This window comes from Mauremys mutica, chromosome 6, assembly GCF_020497125.1.
Source record: "Mauremys mutica isolate MM-2020 ecotype Southern chromosome 6, ASM2049712v1, whole genome shotgun sequence".
NCBI lineage: Eukaryota > Metazoa > Chordata > Testudines > Geoemydidae > Mauremys > Mauremys mutica.
The window spans coordinates 1,673,565-1,695,423 of NC_059077.1; the positions used below are offsets into that span (position 1 = coordinate 1,673,565).

At 47.9% G+C, this 21,859-nt stretch overlaps 1 protein-coding gene across 3 annotated transcripts in view; it reads right to left on the reverse strand.

Moving 5' to 3' along the window:
• LOC123372626 (phospholipid-transporting ATPase ID-like) overlaps positions 1 to 21,859 on the reverse strand; it is a 119,972-nt gene that overhangs the window by 62,451 nt on the left and 35,662 nt on the right. For all 3 annotated transcript variants that reach the window (XM_045020859.1, XM_045020858.1, XM_045020862.1), the window contains 2 exons: positions 3,872 to 3,985; positions 339 to 437 (listed from right to left, as the gene is read on the reverse strand). In XM_045020859.1, coding sequence (XP_044876794.1) covers positions 339 to 437; positions 3,872 to 3,985 — 213 coding nt within the window. The remainder of the gene's footprint in view (positions 1 to 338; positions 438 to 3,871; positions 3,986 to 21,859) is intronic.

Sequence of the window (21,859 nt, forward strand, 5' to 3'; positions counted from 1 at the left end):
GAGCCAAGATTTTCCAGCATGGGTGCTGAGATCAGACTCCTCAATCTGTATTTAGGCATCTAAATAAGTGGCTGGATTTTCAGAACTGCTGCACCCTCCACAGTTCCCGTGGAAGTCAGCAGGAGCAGTTGGTGCTCAGGACTTCTGAAAATCTAGCTACTTATTTAGGTGATTCAATAGGATGTTGGGGCCTGACCGCAGCGCCCCATACTGGCCATAGACAAACTCTGGAACCACCCCCCGCCCCCGGCTGCATTGACTGACAGTGTTCCCTTGATCATGGCACTGGGGGATCACGGTGCACACTGAACTAAGGGGTGGAAATCCAATCATCTTACAAAATCATCGATGGCGTCCTTGACTCCCGACACGGTCAGCACCAGCACCAGCGGCACCACTGTTGTAAACCAAGACAAGGAGGAAACCTGAGGAATGAGCTGCAGGAGAAGAAAAGCCGGGCTTTAAAACCTTTACAGCCAAGGGAGCAAACAAGTAAATAGACTGAAACAAAACACTGGATCCAGGGAGGCTGCTAAAAGCTTTTACTCTGCACACAAATCAGAGAGCGAGAGATGAAAATTCTGCGCGATCATTTACACACAAACCTGCAAAGGAAAACCGTCCTTTGTGTAAAAGGGGGCTGGGGGGGCCTTGGGAAAGGGAGAGGATTCATTTCCTTCTCTTTTTTTACATTAGAAATCTCAAGTCCCTTTTGGGGAGGACTTGGGCACGGACATTTGGAGGCTGGGGATGGTGGCTATCCCAACAGGCTGAAGCATGGCCTGCATTTCCTCCAGGCCTTGATTGTGAACAATGGGGGGAGGCTTAGCCCTGGCCCACTCTTAAGAGTTAAACTGATCTGACTCAGTGGGGGAGGGGAGATTTATTTTATGGTAAAATGCCGAGTGTGGACATAGTTACAGCGGTGCAAACGTGACTTTTCCCAGTACAATTATTCCCAGGGCCGGCTCCAGGGGTTTTGCTGCCCCAAGCAGCCACAAAAATAAATAAATAAATAAATAAATAAAAGCTGTGATCGTGATCTGCGGCAATTCAGCGGGAGTGAGGGACCCTCCGCCGAATAGCTGGACCTGCCGCCCCTCTCCGGAGTGGCTGCTTGCTAAGCTGGTGCCTGGAGCCGGCCCTGATTATTGCCCTTCCCATACGGGAATAGCACCCCTGGCATAAGCACCTTTATACTAAGATAACTGTCCACACTAGGGGTGGTGTAGTTTATCTATACCGGTTACAGCAGTACAAATTTCTAGTGCAGAAAAGCCCTCAGGATGGGAGAGATGCAGCTTGGGATTCCATGTTCTGCTCCACGGTCCTGTTCCAAGTCCTACAAATATCACCAACGTCCTCTGAGAACAAGAAGAAAGGGCAAGGAGCTGATATTTGTAGGGGGGGGTGGTAGTGGTGGGCAAACGGGGGAAGAACTGAAAGGTAAAAGCCCAATCGCCATTTCTCTGAGCCCATCTTGATCAAGGCAATGGAAAAGCACAAACAGTTTTTATTTACATTGACCTTTAATGGTTCAGCAAAAGACACTGCTGACGAGTGTAAAGGGACCTATCCGATAAATCTTATCTATAGATTAAAGACCAACATCCACAGTGTCATATACCAGTAACAGGGCTGAGGAGGCACCTTCACTGTAAACCTGGCTTTCAGGGTCTTATGATTTCCTGAAAAATGTCCCTGTGAGCTGAAATTTCCCAGGGTCGCTCTCAGCACATAGAGAGGTTTTTAAGTTTAGTAAAATTCTGGTTAGTCATTTCTGAGTTGTCTGAGCGCGGCAAAGGTGATTCTAACAGGCTAATGTGCCAGGCTTGTTTGTGCTTGGGTGACTCTGAAAAGACAAACATCAAACTTGCCTTAGAATCAGTGCTCCGTGAAGGCCACGCTCTGATCCCGGGGTTAAGAGACATCCCGGGGTTTAGAAATGGCAAAGTACACGACTTTTATCATTGTCTGAGCAAAGTACAAAGGTGCAGAGATGCTGATATAGGCTGGTGAGATATGCTCAGTTTTAGGGCAGACACATTACTCCAACCCAGGGCCCCGTATGAGCCTTGGAGTTCTACACTGGTGCCTTCTGCTGTCACCTCCTTTATTAGAGCCTCCGTGCCCCAGCATGCAATTCCACCCCCTGCTCCGAGCACACAGCAGCAATCTGCTCCATTTGGTGTAAATTAACGGCAAGCTCCCTGCTGTAACACCCTCCGTCTCATGGAAATGTGCGTGTTTGCAAAGTCAGCTCTCGCCCAGGCTCTCCGTTTATGCAGTTGGTAGATGTGACGTTGCACGCTATATGATTTTATGAAAATATGCTGATGAGTGTGAACATAATGTAACTAAAATATGCTTCATGCAAAAGGTCTCTTCTAAGGTATCATTACAGAGCTTATAATCTACTGAGTGTGGTCATTCTATTTGTATAAATGTATCACTCTTGTATCTGGGACTAGAAATATGAAGTATAACTCTGAGGGCCTATTGTAATTATGCAAAATGTGGGCCATTAATGGTGGTTTGGAATCTTGATGGCTCCCATTAACCAGGACCATTGTCTCTAGATGGCTCTGTTTTACCTGCAAGTCTTCCTGTATCCGTGTGTGCTGGCAAGTGGGCAATGAAGTCTTACAGGGACATGTGATCATGTCACCTGAACTGGAATCCATCTTTAACCTCAATGCTTTTCCCATTGAGAAGGGGGGGGGGGGAACCCAGAGAGGGACAAAGGATTCCCGCCTTATGCAAAAGAGCTATAAAGGGTTGGAATAGAACAAAGGGAGCAGCCATCATGAGAAATCCCCGAGCTACCACCTGCGCTGGAAGAAGGGCTGTACCAGGGGAAAGGATTGTGCCCAGACTAGGAAGGCATCCAGTCTGTGAAAGAAACTTATTGAAACATCTCTGAGGGTGAGATTTTATCTGTATTCAGTTTTATTACTGTATTAGGCTTAGACTTGTGTGTTTTATTTTATTTTACTTGGTAATTCACTTTGTTCTGGCTGTTATTACTTGGAACCCCTTAAATTCTACTTTCTGTATTTAATAAAATCACTTTTTACTTATTAATTAACCTAGAGTGTATATTGATACATGGGGGAGGGGGGGGACAGCTGTGCATCTCTCTGTCAATGTTCTAGAGGGCTAACAATTTATGAGTTTACCCTGTATAAGCTTTATACAGGGTAAAATGGATTTATTTGTGGTTTGACCCCATTGGGAACTGGGCATCTGAGTATTAAAGACAGAAGCAATTCTTAAATTGCTTTCAGTTAAGTCTGCAGCTTTGGGGCATGTGGTTCAGACCCTGGGTCTGTGCTGGAGCAGATGGGTGTGTCTGGCTCAGCAAGACAGGGCTCTGGAGTCCCAAGCTGGCAGGGAAAGCAGCGGCAGAAATAGTCCTGGCACATCAGTTGGCAGCCCCAAGGGGGTTTCTGTGATCCAACCCGTCACAGTAAATACCAGCAGTTTGTCTTTGAATAAGCTTGATAAGGACAGGTTTCACTAGGTGCTGCAGGAGGAAACCATCCGAGGGAACCCAACAGCAGCACTTACCTGTAGAACGGGAGACGAAAAACGGGCACAACATCTTGTAAACATTAACTAAAACTTCCCTTCCCTGGGATCAAGCCAGCGTGTCTAACAGGCACTCCCGCCAGAGAGGAACTATACCACGTTTGCCAGACCTCGGCAGGACAAGTTTCCTTTCTTGCCCTATTTTATGTCTCTGCTTTTGGGTTTTAATAAGATGCTAATTCACATTATGGGCACAGCTAGTGCTTTATTCCAAGTCAACCCACAGCCAGGCACTGGGAAGAGGCCAGACAGTCTGTTAAAAAGGAGAGTGAATTCATACCTGCAGAATCAGCAGGAACAAAAAATAGGCATTGGCTATTCGCTGAAACTGCTCAAACAGGTTGAGAGGCAGGAAAGTGAAGAAATTGTATTTCGAGGTTTTAATTGAATTGTTCTGTGGAAACAAAAAGCAAACAAACGGCTGGTAAAACAGGAAAAGAAATTGCAGCACAGCCCATTTCAGCACTGTTTGACTGGTTTAAATTTAGCAATAACATTGTTCACAGCAGCCACTCAAAAACATTTCCTTTTCCCCCAAGTCACTCACACTGAATTCTGATAAACAGACAGAATTCTTTGGGGAACCAGTGAACTTACTGTAAATGTATGACATTGCAGCTCCAGGTGTGTCCAGACACACACGCTCTCTCTCACTTTCCTGTATTATGGGAGATACATTTATATTCTCTATGTAACTGGCACACAGCGAAGATTTTACTGGTTTTTGTTTGTTTCTGGTAGCAACCACAATATGCTAGCTGCTTTCCAAACAGGGATCAGCTGCTACCCTGCAGGGCTCCGACTGTAGTCACAGACAGACAGACAGAGGGACAGCAGGCTGGGAGGCAGACACTGAAAGGGAGGCAGGAGTACAACTGAGGGGTAGCGTGTTCAAGGTGTTTGGCCATCTCATAGCAATATAGGGTTAATGTGGTGTTAAAATACAGACGCTCTATAAACTATCCATCACTATCCTCAGCTTTGCCAGCATAAGTCAGCTGGATCCCTTCTAGGCATCATGGCAGGAGTGAGTCTTTAGGAGGGATTTGAATGAGGAGAGAGCCTTGTAATTTCGCTCAACGAGAGAGTTTCATGCTCAGGTGCCATGGGAGAGGGGCTGCAGTGGCATGTGATCAGAGGAAGGAGACTGGCACTGCTGGCAGAGTGAAAGGGCAATGCAAGGCCAGGATAGGGGTAATGCAGAACTGGAAAAAGCCAAATGAACTGAAGGTTGCCAGGCTCTGTAGCATAAGTTCACTACCAAGCTCAGAAGTCCCTGGGGCACTGCCCAGACCTGTCCACTGAGTCACTTGCTAGTGACATGCTGATGCCGACACCAGTACAACATTCATTCCGACTTTGCACATTTATTTCATACAGTGATATCTGGATTTGTTAGTTTACCATAACAGGGCCCTGCAGGTTTTACCAAGCTGCACTGCATTAGCTACTTAAACAGCTCGTAACTTGAGGATCTGAAAAGGCTACTGGCTCTGAGGCATCTACACAGATGGTTCTGAATATGTACCTAAGCAGCCATCCACTAATACAGCAACACAGTGTCCTCTTGGCAACTCGCAATTGTTAGTGCCCTGGGCTTGCATCTCCCGTTTCCATCTTTTAATTACAGGCCTTCCATCCAATAGCCATTCCTACCTCCAACCTCTTCAAACTAGAGAAAGGCCCAGGCTCCTTAGTGCAGATCTTGGTTTGAGTTTCCTCAAAGCTTCAGGGAGTTCTGATCCAGCACTCTGATAAAATCCCAGCCCAGCTCATGAAGTTGGGATCCAGAGATGAACTTCCCCAAAGTCTGAGGGGCTCCAGGTGAGATCAGTCTCTGCTCATAACCACACTAAGCTACATAGTGACAGCTGTCAGTGCAGCCTGCGCCTTGCTGGGCAGCCAGGGAGGCTGGTAACCAAAACAACATCTGTCACCGTTTCCAGAGGTCAGGCCTTATCTCACCGTAATGGAGGAGATCAAGCAGCTCCCCATTGTGTGGGCCCTGCCAGTGAGAGAGCCCAGGCCTGCATGCACAGCATCTCCCCAGGGAACTTTACCGTGGTGCAGGTGATCTTTTACAGAAGAGCTCGACATGCTCTGTGTGAGGATGTTGGTGGACCACATTCAGGGGATGAGTCAGAACACCAGGTAGTGGCGATCCTCTATCAAAGCACGAACAGACACACTGGGAAAGGCCAGTGAGATGGAGCCAATGGGGGCTTCTCTGCACCAAGCACAGGTGTGAGAGAAGACTCAACCATTAGGGGATAGGGAGAAGCAAGAAAGCCCAGAAATGGTTTCCTTGGTCTGGGGAAACACTTTACGAAATAGGCTTTCAAGCAGAAGTACAGTGGCTTCCCCCTTGCTATGGTTTAAAGGCTGCGCTGGATTTTCTTTTCATGTGATTTTTTTCTTGGCAAAAAGTGTCTGAGCCCTGGAGACTGAAGTCTTCTCAAACAGGTTAGTACCGGCAGCATGAGCTCAAGGTCACTCCAAGGCATCAGAACCCTGCTCTGGAGAGGTCCTCTCTAAGGATGTCTCCATGGCCCATTCAGACCTTGGATTCTCAGCAGAGAAGCCAGCAAGGAGGCCAGTAATGGCTTCTGTGATGCGCACATCTCTCCGCTAAAAGGTGTACAGGCTCCACCAGTATGGGCAATTGAACAGATGTTGCACAGAAACAGCTTATAGACAATGACAAGCAGGGATGGATTTGAATGGGTGGCATATATAGCTTCTTATAGCATAGTTGTTTCTAAGGTGAACCAAAGGGCACTGTCACTCACTCACTAATCCAGTCCTTTTCCTGTGCACACGGCATCACCTTGGGAAGTGTCTATTGGGATGGCAGTGGGCCAGTGTCACCACACTGGTGTGGTGGTGGATAACGCCATTTCAGAGGCTACCTTAACTCTTCTCTATATCCAGACACAAAAACAGGAGCAACTCTCTTCTGCATGAGCTCCATTTTCCATCCTATTGTACAAGCCAATCTAAAGTGCTTGAGCAGAGCAGAGATGAAACCCTTCCTTCATGGAAATCCAAGGACACATCTCCCGGTCAGCAGCTCATGGCTGCACTCCACAAAGTTGGAAAAATGTTTATCTTTTTGTTTTCTTTCAGCAGCGCTGTATGTCTCTTGCCATCAGGCAGCTGTCTGTGGGCGTGGTACGATGGGGATTCATGTTCCCCATCACAAAATCAGAATGTTACCATTTTTAGGGTACTGTTAAGGCTGGCTTGTTAATTCAAAGTGTGTCATTTCTAGGTTATGTGCATAAATAGGCTCCCTCCACATCGCAGGGCCTGAAGTAATGGGATAACATCATCTCCATCACACACCAAGATTAAATGACCCGCCCAAGGTCACACAGTGAGGCTGTGGCAGAGCTGGGAATAGGTTATTTTGAGTGCCAGCCTGAACAGTCACCACAGAAGCATCTTTCCTCAGGCCCCAAGTGGCATTCACATCAGCCTCTGGAAAGGTCCCTTACCCACACATCTGGCCAATATCATCGACAGTCACTTCCACGTACAAAGGAGACAATAGGGGCCCCAAACTCAAGAGGACAGTATTGAGAACTGGCTTCAGCGGTCAGCAGCCTTTAGTGGGAATCATGTACATTATGGGAAAATCTGCTTCGAGGACACTCAAATGACATTAAAATGGATTTGGCACCAGAAATGGCAGAGGCGAGATGGGAAGAGAGCAGGAGCGATTTCTTTCAATTCCCGCATTCTAGTCCTGTTTGTAAATTACGCCAAGAAAACCGCAAGTGAACCAGAGCCATTCATTCCATTTCCTAGTACCCTCAGGCAACTAAACACCCAGGTCACGTGACAGGTGCCAAATGCTGGCCTGCAAGAATGTTTCCATCTGGGATTTTTTGCAAGCTGGTTCGTGATTAATACATTGTTTATTGCACATCACCCTTTGGTACATAGGAGAACTGTGCATCAGACTTAGGACATCCAGGGCATAAAAATCTGATCTCATTGGCTGTCCTGGAATGGACAGAGTGAACCTTGATTTGCATTATCAGTTATGAGTGCTATTGCTGCAATTAAGAGTTTACTTGTTATTAGGCAATTTAAGTAAATAGATACACCACCCCGTGCCACATGGCACCTTGGGATCTACTGATGGCTCGTTTTCCAAGGTCTGTCTGGTAGAGGGATTGTTACTAAAGGTTCTTCGTATTGCCTTGGTCTGTTAATTCTGCAATGTTCACATATGGATACTTTATTCTTTATGGCCTTGTTGATGCTCGACCATCACACTTACTGTTGGCCTGTTTGCGGCATTTAGCTAATCCTCGATGTGCTTCATGGATGAGGTTTAGGATTTCTTCTTTCATTTCATTTGCAATTACGATGCTAATGCCTCTAATCATGAGTCCATTTGATTCACTTGATTGTCCATGCTCTGCAAAGGAGTCTATTGTCACTTCCTTATTGTCCTTGAGCTCCTTGGGCCAGCTGCCTCAATGTAACAGAGTTTCCTGTAGTTGCGTGTCTGTCAAGGTTGCTTTTTGTAACTGGAGCAGTCTCCTTCCTGATACTGGTCTGTATGCGTCCTCAGCATCCACGTATGCCTTTACATCATCTTTGAGCTCACAGAGTGCGCGATGCTGGGGTCTGTGACAGAGTGTCTGCTTCTGCCAGGTTGTTCCCAGGAACATACAGAGCAATTGGGTTAATTCATATTAACCTTAACAATAGACGCTGGCATCTCAGCAGTGCTTGGTTCAGGTCTTCTCCGTTAATGAGAGTTACACATGATTTACGGTCTGTTAACAGTGTAAATGAATCCTGTCCACACACAGATATCTGTAAAAGTTCTCACATGTCCATACCCTTGCCAGGCATTCCTTCTCAATCGGTGCCTATCGTTTTTCTGCTTCTTTGAGTGAGTGAGAGCAAAATGCAGCTGGATTCCACTTTGGGCCATGTTGTTGGAACAAGACACCAGATCTGCTTGCATCCGCACCAACCGTTGTGGGTTTGTTCACATCGTAGTAGTTGAGAACAGGAGCTGTTGAGATAATTTCTTTTTCCATTTTAAGGCAATTTATTGATTTGGCCCCCAGAGTCAAAGTGTGTTGGACTTTAACAGTTCATGCAGTGGTTTTGTTTGTGTAGAACGGTCTTGTAGGTATTGACCACGGTAATTTACCACCCCCAGGATACAGCTCAGTTCTGGTACGTTAGTTGGTGCATTCAATTCTCAAATTGGTTTTACTTTCTCAAGGCTAGGACTGATTTCATCTGTTTATTGGCTGTTCCAAAAACTCAATTTGGGGTAGGTGAAAACACATTTTTCCTGTTTACCTTCAGTCCAGACTGACTGATTGGGCTTTGGGAGTCATTGAGGGTTTTGTTGTGTTCTTCCATCAAAGGTCCATATATCAAAATGCTGTCCATAAAAACAACAACTACATTTGTGTTTGTTAACAGTTCTGCCATCCTTCTCTGGAAAATTTCAGGTGCAGTGGTCATCCCAAAAGATGATCTTCACAACCAAACTTCCCAAAGGGTGTCTTAAATATAGTCAGCTTAGCACTTTCCTTGGTTAAAAGAATTTGTCAGAATCTGCTCGAGGCATCCAGCTTGGAGAATACTGTAGTTCCTTTCACCTTGGGGAGGAAGCCAAACAGTGTTGGGAGGAGATATTTTTCTCTCACAACTGCTTCATTAACTCTTTTAAGATCCACACAGATTCATATTTTTCCATTTTTCTTTGTAACTGGTATCACTGGGGCACATGTTGCTTTTGGCTCAGAGATTTTCTCAGTTACACCAATCTGCTCCATGTTCTGTAACTCAGTCTCCACTCTATGAAGTAATGGGATAGGAATCCCGCGAGGTGTATGTACACTGTATGATTCGGCATTGTCCCTGGAGGTGATTTGTACTGGAGCTCCTTTCAAAATCCCAATATCACCAAATAGTCCATCGAGTTCTTCTGCCTTTCTCACTAGGCCCATCATGGCTGCCACACTGAGGCTGAGAAGGCTGTTGGTCTGTGGTCCTTTGATCAGGTACATTCAATGCACAGCTTTTGTCTTTGTTTCTGTGGTGAACTGGCCCATGCAATTCAGAATCCCTCCAAGGCCAGTCAGAGCCAGTCAGGTGACGTCAGCGCTGGGAGGGATTCAAGGTGATTGTAAGTCCCTTCTGAGATGACTGTGACATCAGCTCCTGAGTCACTGTTAACATTAATAGTCTTGCCAGGAATATTCTGTTTCACTCTCCAAGCAGGCTCTGAGACATCATAAGTGATAGATCCCAGAAACAATGGCTCTTAGTTGCCTGTAATATGAGTCAACTCCCTCGCTGCTTTGGTGCAGCAAACAGCTGCAAAATGTCCATGTTTCATGCATTTATTACACCGTGTGCCTCAGATGCTCTTGGAATATGACTTTTTCCATACCTTGTACATGTAGACTGGAATTTGTTCCTCTTAACCTGGGAATTCTCTCTCCTTGCCTCAGGGGTTTTATGATAACGTTTAACACTCCAGTGTCTGTCTACAGTTTCTAAACTAGTTTCAGGTTTTTCAAATCTGTCACGTTTCTCTAAGTTTTGCTGTTTCACCAGTTCAGAATGTTTTGCTATCTGTATAGCTGCAGCTAAGGTTAAATCTCACTTCAGCTGAAGCTGCCATGAAAGGTTTTTTTTTCTATTAACCCCATAATCAGCCTGTCTCTGATATTGTCATGTTTTGCATTCCTCAAATCAAGGTTTTCAGCCAATATATGCAGACCTTGTATACAATTTTCAATATTTTCCTCTGCTCCGTAGATTCTCAGTTGGAAACATGCTCTTTCATAAACCGTATTTCTTTAAGGTATAGTATGGATCAAACAGCCAGAACCTTTTCATACTCATCTTTTTTGTGACTGTCTTCAGTAAAGTCAAAGGATTTAAAGATATGCTCTGTCCACCTCCCAGGGCCGGCTCCAGCTTTTTTTTGCCACCTCAAGCAGCAAAGGAAAAAAAAAAAAGATAAAGCTGCGATTGGCGGCACTTCAGTGGCAGCTCTACCGCACTGCTTCATTCTTCGGCAGCAATTCGGCGGCCGGTCCTTCCCTCCAAGAGGGACTGAGGGACCCGCTGCCAAATTGGCACCGAAGACCTGGATGTGCTGCCCCTTTCCATTGGCCGCCCCAAGCACCTGCTTCCTGCGCTGGTGCCTGGAGCCAGCCCTGCTACCTCCCCATAGCATAAATTAAGCGAGATACCTGAATATCTCCAGTGTCTTTGTGGAGTTTGTTTGCAATTTGAAATCTTGCAAAACATTGCCTCTAGTCTGTCCATTGTGACGGTGTGTCAAAGCTGAAGTTTTCTGGGGCACTGAAGAGTAGCATGTTGATTAGATCCTGCGATCTTTGTTGCTTTGTTCCTTCTGGTTCTGTTCTTAGTTTACTCCTGACACCATGTTATGTACTTCTGTACCAGATATGGGCTGGCTACAGAGCTTGCTTCTAAATGAAAAACACACCAGATGTGTTCATCATAGGCTCTTTCAGTGCTCTGTCAGGTATGGCTGAGGTTCGTTTAAATTTTACACACAATTGTACTAGATAGTAGCTAAACAGAATAATACAGTTTAGCATTCCATTACACTATCTTCAACAAGAGGATCTCACAAAGGACTATGTCAGGGTGTAACCCCAAGCAAATAGATTAACAAGGCTACAGAGAGGAGACCGCTAATGTGGAATCAAATCATTGCTATGAGGCTCCTTTACACCACCATTCAGTTCACCTATACAGCCCATTAAAGAACCCTGAGCAGCTACGAAAGCAGCATGATCCAGAGGGAGGGACACCTGCCAGCTCAGGCATGGCACTGACGTGCAGTGTGAGCTTGGGCAAGTCAACTCCCTACTCTGTGCCTCAGTTTCCCTGATGTTGAATATGAATAACAGCAGCTACATACCTTAGTAAAGTGCTTTGAGATCTACAGATGAGAAGCGTGATATGACAGCGACAGCACCAGTATTTTTTTTATTAATCCCCTTTTGCAATTGGCTAGATTCAGATCTACTGTGAATGAGCGTGACTCCCCTGAAATCAATCCAGAACATAAAATGTGAACAGCATCCCTCATGTACAGGCTGTTCCTAAAACCAGCTCAGGACCATGGCTAAACGAATCTGGCTTTGACGGAGGAGTTGTTATAGCAGGCAAGTTTTCAGAACCCTTCTGCTTGTGATGTCAGGCCATCGGCAAACACTCAGCAGATGGCTTCTGCCTTTGTTCTCTGGACAAACAAGCTAATACTGCCTGCCTATAAAAGTAACTGGAACCAGGAGATGCATTTAGCTGCTGTTATGGTTCCGATTAGATGAGCTGAAGGCTGAATCCCAGAAAGGGCAGGGTGTGGTTGATGGGAGAGCAGTGGAAAGAGTGACTCCTCTGTATTTACAATACCAGCACTGAGGTTCCTTTATAACATTTGGAAAATTGTGTCTAAACAGCAACTCTGCTACAGCTGTAGCTGACATGCAGCTAGGTGCTGCTAGGTGCAGGCTCACTGCTCCCTACATCAATGCAGACATCAATGCAGCTGCACCGCCACAGCTGCAAGATTGCTGGAGACTAATTTCACTGTTTTCCTTTTAGCTGCAGTAACCCAGGACAAAGGGACGTGACTCCCCCATGTAGAGCATTCGTCCCTGATCACACGAATGCAGGTGCATGAAAACCACAGACGGGTCTAAAGAGCAGGGTATACTGAACACTGCATCCAGCCCAGAGGACTAGAATCCAGGAGGAACACATGGACTGGAGGACCGAACAGACCCAAGGTCCATCTAGACCCAGCCCCTGAGAATGTCCAGCATCAGACACACCAAAGGGAGGTTCAAGAAACCCCACTGTGGGTAGATTTGGGATAATCTGACCCCATGAAGGTTTCATCCTAATTCATAACAGAGATTGGCCTAAGACCTGAAGTAGTAGGTTTTATCTCCCTTCCAAAAAGTCTTTTAGCATTAACTTTTATAACTGGGAATTGTTGTTATAATGTACCCATCCAAAACCTCTTCCAATTTTGCTAAATTCTTTGCTTCACTGTCATCCTGTGGCGGTGAGTTCTACAGTCTAATCACATGTTGAGTGTCCAGGAAAATCCTTAGGAAAATGTATTGCCTACACTTTGTATTTATATCGGATCTTTCACCTGAGGATCTCAATGTGCTTTACAAACACTATTAAACCTGAGCAATCACCCAAAGAGGTATCAGTATTATCTTCATTTTACAGAGGGGGAAACTGAGGCACAAAGAAGTGGTGCTACTTGTCCAAGGTGACAAAGTCAGTCAGTGACATGGGCAGGAGTAGAACACGGGAGCCTTGCCTCCCAGTCACCTGTTCTAACTATGAGGCCACATGCCGCCCAACCCATCCCAGCACCACAAACAAATCCCAAGAGTGCCCCGTTTCCTAGGCTCCTGCGGTGACAAGTGGGCTCCCTCCTGGACGTGGAAAGAGATGTCTGCCCTCTGCTGTAACTGCTAGATACCTGCCCTTCCAGAGCAGAGTGCGCCAGCAGCTTTGGCTTCCCGGCCACTTTCCCCACTACTAGTCGTGGGGGATGGGGGTGTCGCAGACGCAGCGCCCATATCTCAGCAGTATTCTCCGGCTCAGTGCTGGACCAAAGGGCACACGGTGTGGCCGGCTTGCACATGCCGACGGTGGCCCATGTGGAAGTCCCATCTTGTTCCCATTTGGAAATCACGGCACACTGGCACAGAAAGCAGCGTTCTCGCGTCCTGAGAGCGTTGGCTCTGCTCCTCCTTCCCACAGCAGTGCACAGAGATGAGACACCCCAGCTGCGGCTCAGGCCAGTGCCAGATGGAGTTATCACAGGCAGTTACGAGGCTCCCTCGGACTTCTCTAGAGGCCTTATCAGGGGATGTAGGAATAGAAAAACGGAGCCCGAAACCAGAGGGACAGATGGCCAGACACTGGCTGCGGGGTGTGCATTAAGGGCTCCAGGGTCGTTACCGATCTGACATTAGAATCAGTCCCTGACCCAAGCTGAAATCTGCCTTTGCCTCAGGGGCCCTGCATTTCCTTTCCAGTTCTTGGATACCCAATTTCAGAACTGTTTGTGCAGCCCCAAGTGACGTCTCCACGCAGCTGTGCTGAATTCCAAAGTGAAGCCGGAGAACTGGAAGGAGAATCTGAGTCAGAGCAAACACTAAAATCCTGCAAAGCAGATGTCCCCCTCCACACGTGCTGTACAACCAAGTCACAACGATCATGAGACAGGCCTATCAGCTGGCGCTCAAAGGGGGTGTGTGGCGTGGGGAGGTCTGCCCTGGAGGAATCCACACTGACACTGTACCGGGGAAGTGGCAGCGGCTAAGCTGCCTCCAAAATGAATCTTAAAGTCTCTTGAATCTCACTGGATCAAGCCCTGAGCTCTTTACTTCATTTTCACTCAGTCCTTATGCAGGCAAAAGCCCTTCTGCTGTCAGTGAGAATTGGCCCATGTGAGAACTGAGTAACATGGCATCAGAATTTGACCCTTTCTTTCAGCAGACCAGAGACAAATTTCTCTATTTTTAACTCCTGTGCTAAGGGTCCCTGCAGTCTGTTTCATTCAGGCTACTTTCTACTTCATCAGCTTGATTTCTAACTAGGGTGGGATCACTTGTGGCATCGCGGTTCCCCTAGGCTAAAGCACATCAGTTTGGTTTTAATTCTGCAATTGACACGGCACACAATTCGCTTTGCTTTAGTTAGTTCAAGCCACTGATCTCTCATTGTGCAGCATGAGGCCAAAGAGATGTCAGGCCTGGGCCAGTTTGGGGGCACAAGTCTCATGATGAACCTGTGTCTTCACAATGAATCCCACAAACCACTGCCATGCCCAGAGCCAGCCCCGTCACTCTAACTGGTACCGCCTTGTTTGCAGGAACCACCAGCTCTGTACAGCAGCAAAAGGCCTCCCCGAGGTTGGTAACGTTAGGCCTTCCTTCCAGGGTGTGGGTAAGGGGCACTATACGGTTTGGATAAGAATTACTTTGTCGCCTCCTCCTCCTCCAGTGGGTACCATCACCATTTACACAGAGAGACCTACCAGATCCACCAGCCCACGTCCCTGAAGCCAATGCAGGATAGTCCCTACAGCACATAAAGACAGAACAACGGCCATCCTGGGTCAGACCAAGAGTCCATCTAGCCCAGTATCCTGCCTTCCAACAGTGGCCAGTGCCAGGTGCTTCGGAGGGAATAAACAGAATAGGGCAATTTATCGAGTGATCCATCCCCTGTCATCCAGTCCCAGCTTCTGGCAGTCAGAGATTTAGGGACACCCAGGACATGGGGTTGTGTCCCTGACCATCTTGGCTAATAGCCATTGATGGACCTGTCCTCCAGGAACTGATCTAGTTCTTTTTTGAGCCCAGTTATTGTTTTGCCCTTCACAACATCCCTGGCAAGGAGTTCCACAGGTTGACTGTGCATTGTGTGAAGAAATACTTCCCTTTGTTTGTTTTAAACCTGCTGCCTGTTCATTTCATTAGGTGACACTGGGTTCTTATGTTATATGAAGGGTAACAGAACACTTGCTTATTCACTTTCTCCACACCTGTCATGATTTTACAAACCTCTCTCATATCCCCCCTTAGTCGCCTCTTTTCCAAGCTGAACAGTCCCAGTCTTATAATCTCTCCTCATATGGAAGTTGTTCCATCCCCTAATCATTCTTATTGCCCTTCTCTTTATTTATTCCAACTCAAATATAACTTTTTTCAGATGAGTTGTCCAGAACTGCAGCAGTATTCAAGGTGTGGGCGTCTCACAGTGGCATTATGATATTTTTTGTCTTATTATCTAGCACTTCCCTAATTGTTCCTAATATCCAGTTAGCTTTTCTTGACTAATGCTGCACACTGAGTGGATGTTTCCAGAGAACTATCTACAATGCCCCCAAGATCCCTTTCTTGAGTGGTAACAGCTAATTTAGAGCCCGTCATTTCGTAGGTAGAGTTGGGATGATGTTTCCCAATGTGCGTTACTTTACATTTATCCACACTGAATTTCATCTGCCATTTTGTTGCCATCACCAGTGGTGGATGAACGCACGGGTCCATGGGGCCCCGGCTATTTGGGGGGCCCAGGAGTGCCAGAACCTGTGCAGAAGGGGGGAGGGCCACCAGCACTGGAACTGTGGCCCCACCGCTGCTCCTCCTTTCAGGCAGGGTCCCACCCCCTGCTCCTCCTCTTCCCCCGACACCCCGGCCAGGCCAGAAGCTGGAACCAGGGCAAGGTAAGAGCTGCCCAGGGAGCCTGGGCTGCTGTGGAGAGCCCCAGACCCTGCACCTGCCCTGGGCGGGGAGCCAGGGTGCCCAAAGAGCAGCACCCAACCCATGTCCTTTGCCACCCAGGACAGGTGGAGGGTCTGGGGCTCCCCACTGTGGCCCAGACTCCCTGGGTGGCTCTTAGGAACCTGGGGGAAGTGAGGAGGAGCAGGGGGCAGGGCCCCGTGGCAGGGGCGGCTACGGCCCACCTCAGCCCTCTCCCACTGGGAAGAGGGAGGCTGGTGCCGCTAGCAGGGGCTGAGCTTTCTGCCTGCTCATGTTAAAAAGTGGGTGGGGCTATAGCCCCCCCCGGCTCCGACACCCCTAGAACTCAGAGTGTGAGGGGCCCAAATGTTCTTTGTGGCCACGGCCTCAGTAAATCAGAATCAACCTCTGGTAGTCACCCCGTTTTGTGAGATCCTTTTGTAGCTCTTCGCAGGCTGCCTGGGACTTAACTATCTTGAGTAGTTTTGTATCATCTGCAAATTTTGCCATCTCACTGTTTACCTCTTTTTCCAGCTAATTTATGAATATGTTGAATAGGACTGGGCCCAGTGCAGACCCCTGGGGGACACCACTATTTACCTCTCTCCATTCTGAAAACTGACCATTTATTCCTGCCCTTCTTTTCCTGTCTTTCAACCTGTTACTGATCCATGAGAGAACCTTCCCTGTTATCCCATGACAGCTTCCTTTGCTTAAGAGCCCTTGGTGAGGGACCTTGTCAAAGGCTTTCTGAAAATCTGAATACACTATATCCACTGGATCCCCCTTGCCCACGTTTGCTGATCCCCTCAAAGAATTCCAGCAGATTGGTGAGGCATGATTTCCCTTTATAAAAGTTGTGTTGACTCTTCCCCAACATATATTCATCTCTGTGTCTGATCATTTTGTTTTTTACTATATTTTCAGCCAGTTTGCCTGGGACTGAAGTGAGTCTTACCAGTCTGTAATTGTTAGGATCACCTCTGGTGGCTTCTTTAAAAATCGGCATTACATTAGCTATCCACCAGTCGTCTGTAGGGCCATACAAATTCACAGCTGTGAAAAACAGGTCAGGACCGTGAAATCAGATCTTCCCAGTGAAATCCAGCTACTGGACGGCAGGGGAAGGGGCAGGACTGGCGGTATCCCAGCCAGGGGCTCCTACTGTGCACTGGGCTCCAGCTGCTAGTCTCGGTGGGGCTGGAGCAGGACAGGATTCCTCTTCACCTGCATGGGCTGCTCTCGAGGGGAGATCACACCCACCTACGGGTACCTTGCCCGGCTGCTCTGAAGGCAGTGCAGAAGTGAGGGTGCCAGTCCCGCAAGCCCCCTACAACTTTGTGACCCCCTATGACTCCCTTTTGGGTTGGGACCCTCATGGTTACAACACCATGAAATTTCAGATGTGAACATCTGAAACCATGAAATTAGCTAATTTTAAAATCCTATGACCATGAAATTGAACACAATGGACTGTGAATTTGATTGGGCCCTAGTCATCTGGTACAGAGGGTGATTATAGCCATAGGTTACATACCACAGTTAATACTTCTGAAATTTCACATTTGAGTTCCTTCAGAACTCTTGGGTGATACCATCTGGGCCTGGTGACTTATTACTGTTTAGTTTATCAATTTGTTCCAAAACCTCCTCTAATGACACCTCAATCTGGGACAGTTCCTCAGATTTGTCACCTAAAAAGAGTGGCTCAGGTGTGGGAATCTCCCTCACATCCTCTGCAGTGAAGACCAATGCAAAGAATTCTGTTAGCTTCTACACAATGGCCTCATCTTCCATGAGTGCTCCTTCAGCACCTCCACCGTCCAGTTGCTCCATTGACAGTTTGGTAGGCTTCCTGCTTCTGATATATTTAAATAAAATTGCTGTTAGTTTTTGTATCTTTGCTAGCTGCTCTTCAAATTCTTTTAAGCCTGCCTAATTATACTTTTACACTTGACTTGCCAGAGGTTATGCTCCTTTCTATTTTCCTCCATAGAATTTGACTTTTTAAAGGATGTCTTTTTGTCACTAACTTTTTGTCTTTTACTCTATTGTTTAGCCAGGGGGCGGGGTGGGGCATTTTTTGGTCCTGGCTGTTTTTTAAATTTGGGGTATACATATAGTTTGAGCCTCTATTATTGTGTTTTTTAAAAGTTTCCATGCAGCTTCCAGGCATTTCACTCTTGTGACTGTTCCTTTTAAATTCTGTTTAACTAGACTCCTCCTTTTTCTGTAGTTTCACCACAATAGCATTTATCTTTCAAAAGGAGGGTTTTCTTGGTATTTCCCCTGCCAAGGATGAATCGCAGAATCATAGACTATCAGGGTAGGAAGGGACCTCAGGAGGTATCTAGTCCAACCCCCTGCTCAAAGCAGGACCAATCCCCAGCTATGTTCAAATTTCAGTTACATTATGGTTGCTATTACTGAGCGGTTCAGCTGTAGTCACGTCTTCAACCAGATCCTGTGCTTCGCTTAGAACTAAATCAAGAATGGCCTCTGCCCCTATGGATTCCAGGACTGGCTACTCCAGGACACAGTAATTAATGGTGTTTAGAAATTTCATCTCCGCATCCTGACCTAAGGTAACATGTTCCCAATCAATATGGGGATAGTTGAAATCCCGCATTATTATTGAGTTTTCTGAGGCTGTCAGACTGGGGATGGGACCACTCAACGGTGTCCCAGAAAGTCTCATCTGTGCACCTCTCTGTCTCCCTTTACTCCTCCAGTTCAGCCACTCTGCTCACAAGGCAGGTAATCCTACATGCTGCATTCGGTGCAATAACCTGGATACTGGTGGGCGTCTGCCTGCATCATCTTTACTCTTGCAGGGTTGGTTTGTTGGTGCGGTGGAGAGGGGGGTTATTGGCCTATGTTTAGAGAATATTTGTTAGGTGCATCTGGCTCTCACACGCCCCCTCTAAACTCCCATTTGCTGCTGCTGGTCGCTAAGCACTTTGTCCAGTCTAGTGTTAAATGCACTGATGGGTGGGCCTCCCCTTCCCCCTGTCCTCCGAGTGACTCGTCCCCAGGCGGATCCACCTCCCTGGTAGGAGGTTTTCCTTCATATGTAACCTACTTTTTCTCTGCCTTAATCTCACTCCACCAGTCCTAATGAAGCCCTGCCTTGCACCACACTCCCATCCCCTGCTCCGCTGGGCTTTGCACCATTCCAGGAGCTGAAGCCCCAGGGCCCTGCCAGTAGCTTGTCCTCTTGCCACGTTTACTGGGAGTGAAAATGATCTGTGGGGGGATGGGAGACCAAAAGCTTTCTGTGAGTCCAAGTGCGACAGGTTTCTCTAAGGTCAGAGCGCTCCCTTGGGTGTGTTAACAGGGCCTGTCCGAAATGGTGGGAAGTGCCAGTCCTGACAGCTCTTCTGAGAATATGGAGGAGTCTTGGCTGACGTCACAATTGCCCAGTTTGTTGTGACTCTGCTCACAGTCAGCGTCTTGCCCTACACGCAGCTGAATTTCTCACCCTCCTCGGCTCCTCACTCACATCTTCCTGCATGACTGTTCCACAGAGCGTGGAGGAGGAGAACACGCTGTGAAGGGAGATAGCTACCAGGATCCCCACCTCAGGCTTGGCTTTGCAGCACAGTCCAGCTGCCCAGCCCTCAATAAGTCTAAACAAGGACAAGACTGTCCCACCCTTTGCTCAGTCTTCGTCCTGGGGATGTCAGGCCAGGAGAAACCTTCCGTTTGATGAAGGGCTTAAACCCACAGACTGCCGTCTGCCCCCATGCAACTCAGGTGTTTGTCTGGAATACAACAATCCCTCAGATCCATATTGCATAGTTCCTTCCCTAACCTCTCTCAACCCCTTGGGGAGAACGCTCCGCCCCGAGGAAACCATTACAGGCTCGCTGGCTGTGCTCCCAGACCAGACACAGAACCTATTCTATAACTAATTTATGGCCCTATTAAGCTATAAAAGAGTCAAATGAACCCTGCCCACGGCTGCAAACTTCAAACAGGAAGCCCACTGCTACAACTCTTCTTCAGCTCTTTGCTGAATTACCAGGTTTCATTCTAGTCTGTCCTAGCTGGCCCTTCTAGCACACAGGAGCTACCAGGGCAACTTTTCTTGTGCCCAGAGGACTGGCTACTGCCACAGGGAGGAATGGCTACTACCCTCTGGTCCTCCCTGAAAGTGCCCACGTCAGCTGTGGAGCCCACTGGCCCTGAGCAGCTGAATGGCAGTGAAGCTTCCTCAGTTCAACCTGTTATGATCACTTCATAAACAGATCCTGTGGCATAAACATAAAAGCCACGTGCTCTGGGCTGCATACGCTATCGCCCAGTGATGTTAGCAGCAGCTGCTGCCTTTCCGCACCCGTGGGCCCAAGCAATCGCAGACCCACTGTGCATGGTCTGGCTCCCGCTGAGCCCGCTCCTGCACTGCCCCTGAGCAGTGCTCTGTGGCAGGCAGAGGTAGGGTCCCCAGGCTCATCCCTGCAGCACTGCACCCCTGGCAGCTGCAGTGTCACTGTGTTCAGGACCATCGGTACCCACCTGGGAGGCCAGGATTTGACCCTTTACATGGATTGCAGGCTCCTGTTCCTAGGCATGACAAGCTTAGAAGCTCCCTTTTTTGTCCTATGACCACAGGGGTGTTAATGGGCCACTTCCCCTTGAGGGGTGCCTTAGAATGTGTGTTAACCACTTATGCTAAGCGATCTGTTCCACCTTGCCTGCAGCTGGAGCAGAGCTCTGTGTAGCTCGAAAGCGCGTCTCCCTCACCAACTGAAGCTGGTCCAATCACCACCTTGTCTCTAACATTCTGGGACCCACATGGCTACAACTACACTGCAGACAATGTTAGGACTGTCAAGTCTGTGGGGAAGGAGCCCGGAGCCTCTCTCTCCTCCTTGGAGTTTCCAGCCACACCCAAAATGCCAATAAAAATAGGGTCTGAAGTCACTTTGGGCTAGGCCAGCTCTTTTCCATACATCCTGCCAGTATGGATGTAATGGACGGAAAAGTTACCGAGACTTATTTGGAAATAAAAAGCCCAGAGCATGATGTGCAGCTCTGTGCAAGTCAGACTGCCCTAGCATGGTTTCGGGACAGCTTTCTGGTTTCCCACCACGCTGGCATGCTCCGGGGCTTGGGCTTTCTAGACATTCTTCTAGAATTTCTCAGCAGCGGTCTGTGCTGGGCTCCAGGGATGCTGGGCCACGTGAAATGTCAGACTAATGTCAGAACCAGAAAAGGCTGCTCCCCTACGCACGCGCGCACACACACTTCTGAACTCAGGGAGAGGTGGAGGAAAAGGAGGATCGGGCCAGCAAAGGTCACCCCTTGCACTTCTCTTCAGAGCAGGTGGGGGAGGCCATCAGGACAGGACAGACTCCCTCCCTCCTACATCCTCATCCCAGCCCCATGAGCACAGTGTCTTCTGTCCCAGCCCGGCATGCTCCCAATCCTGGATCTCCAAGCCCTGTATACTGTTAACGCACATCCAGTCCTGCACTGCCAGGCCCCACGTGCATAAAATGCACCTTCCCAATCCCTTATCACCAAGACCGAAGGGCGGAAGTGGTATAAAGACCTTGCACTAGCCCCTGCACATTTCACCCTGTGCATGCAGCGGTCCTGTCCCATGCGAGTCTCCCAGGTGTTTGGCTTGGTCCAAGAACCACTGAAAAACATCCAGTTCATGCTGCCGTGAGCATGAAGCTTATTGTAAAGCCTTGAGGCCAGTCCTACAAACAGGCACGCAAGTCTCTTTACCGAGTGAGTTCCCTGAGCCTAGCTGCAGGTATGACGTCTCTAGGGTACGAGTTTGCAGGATCAGGTCCCTTATTAGTGCCCTGCTTGCAGAACAGATGCCAGAGGTGAAACTCCCAGTGCCTGACTTGAATGACCAGCCAGGTTCCCCTATGCACCCCTATGTCATTGCTGAAAGGCTGCCAGGGACAGACAGTGACCAGCCGCATTTAGATCTAGTGATA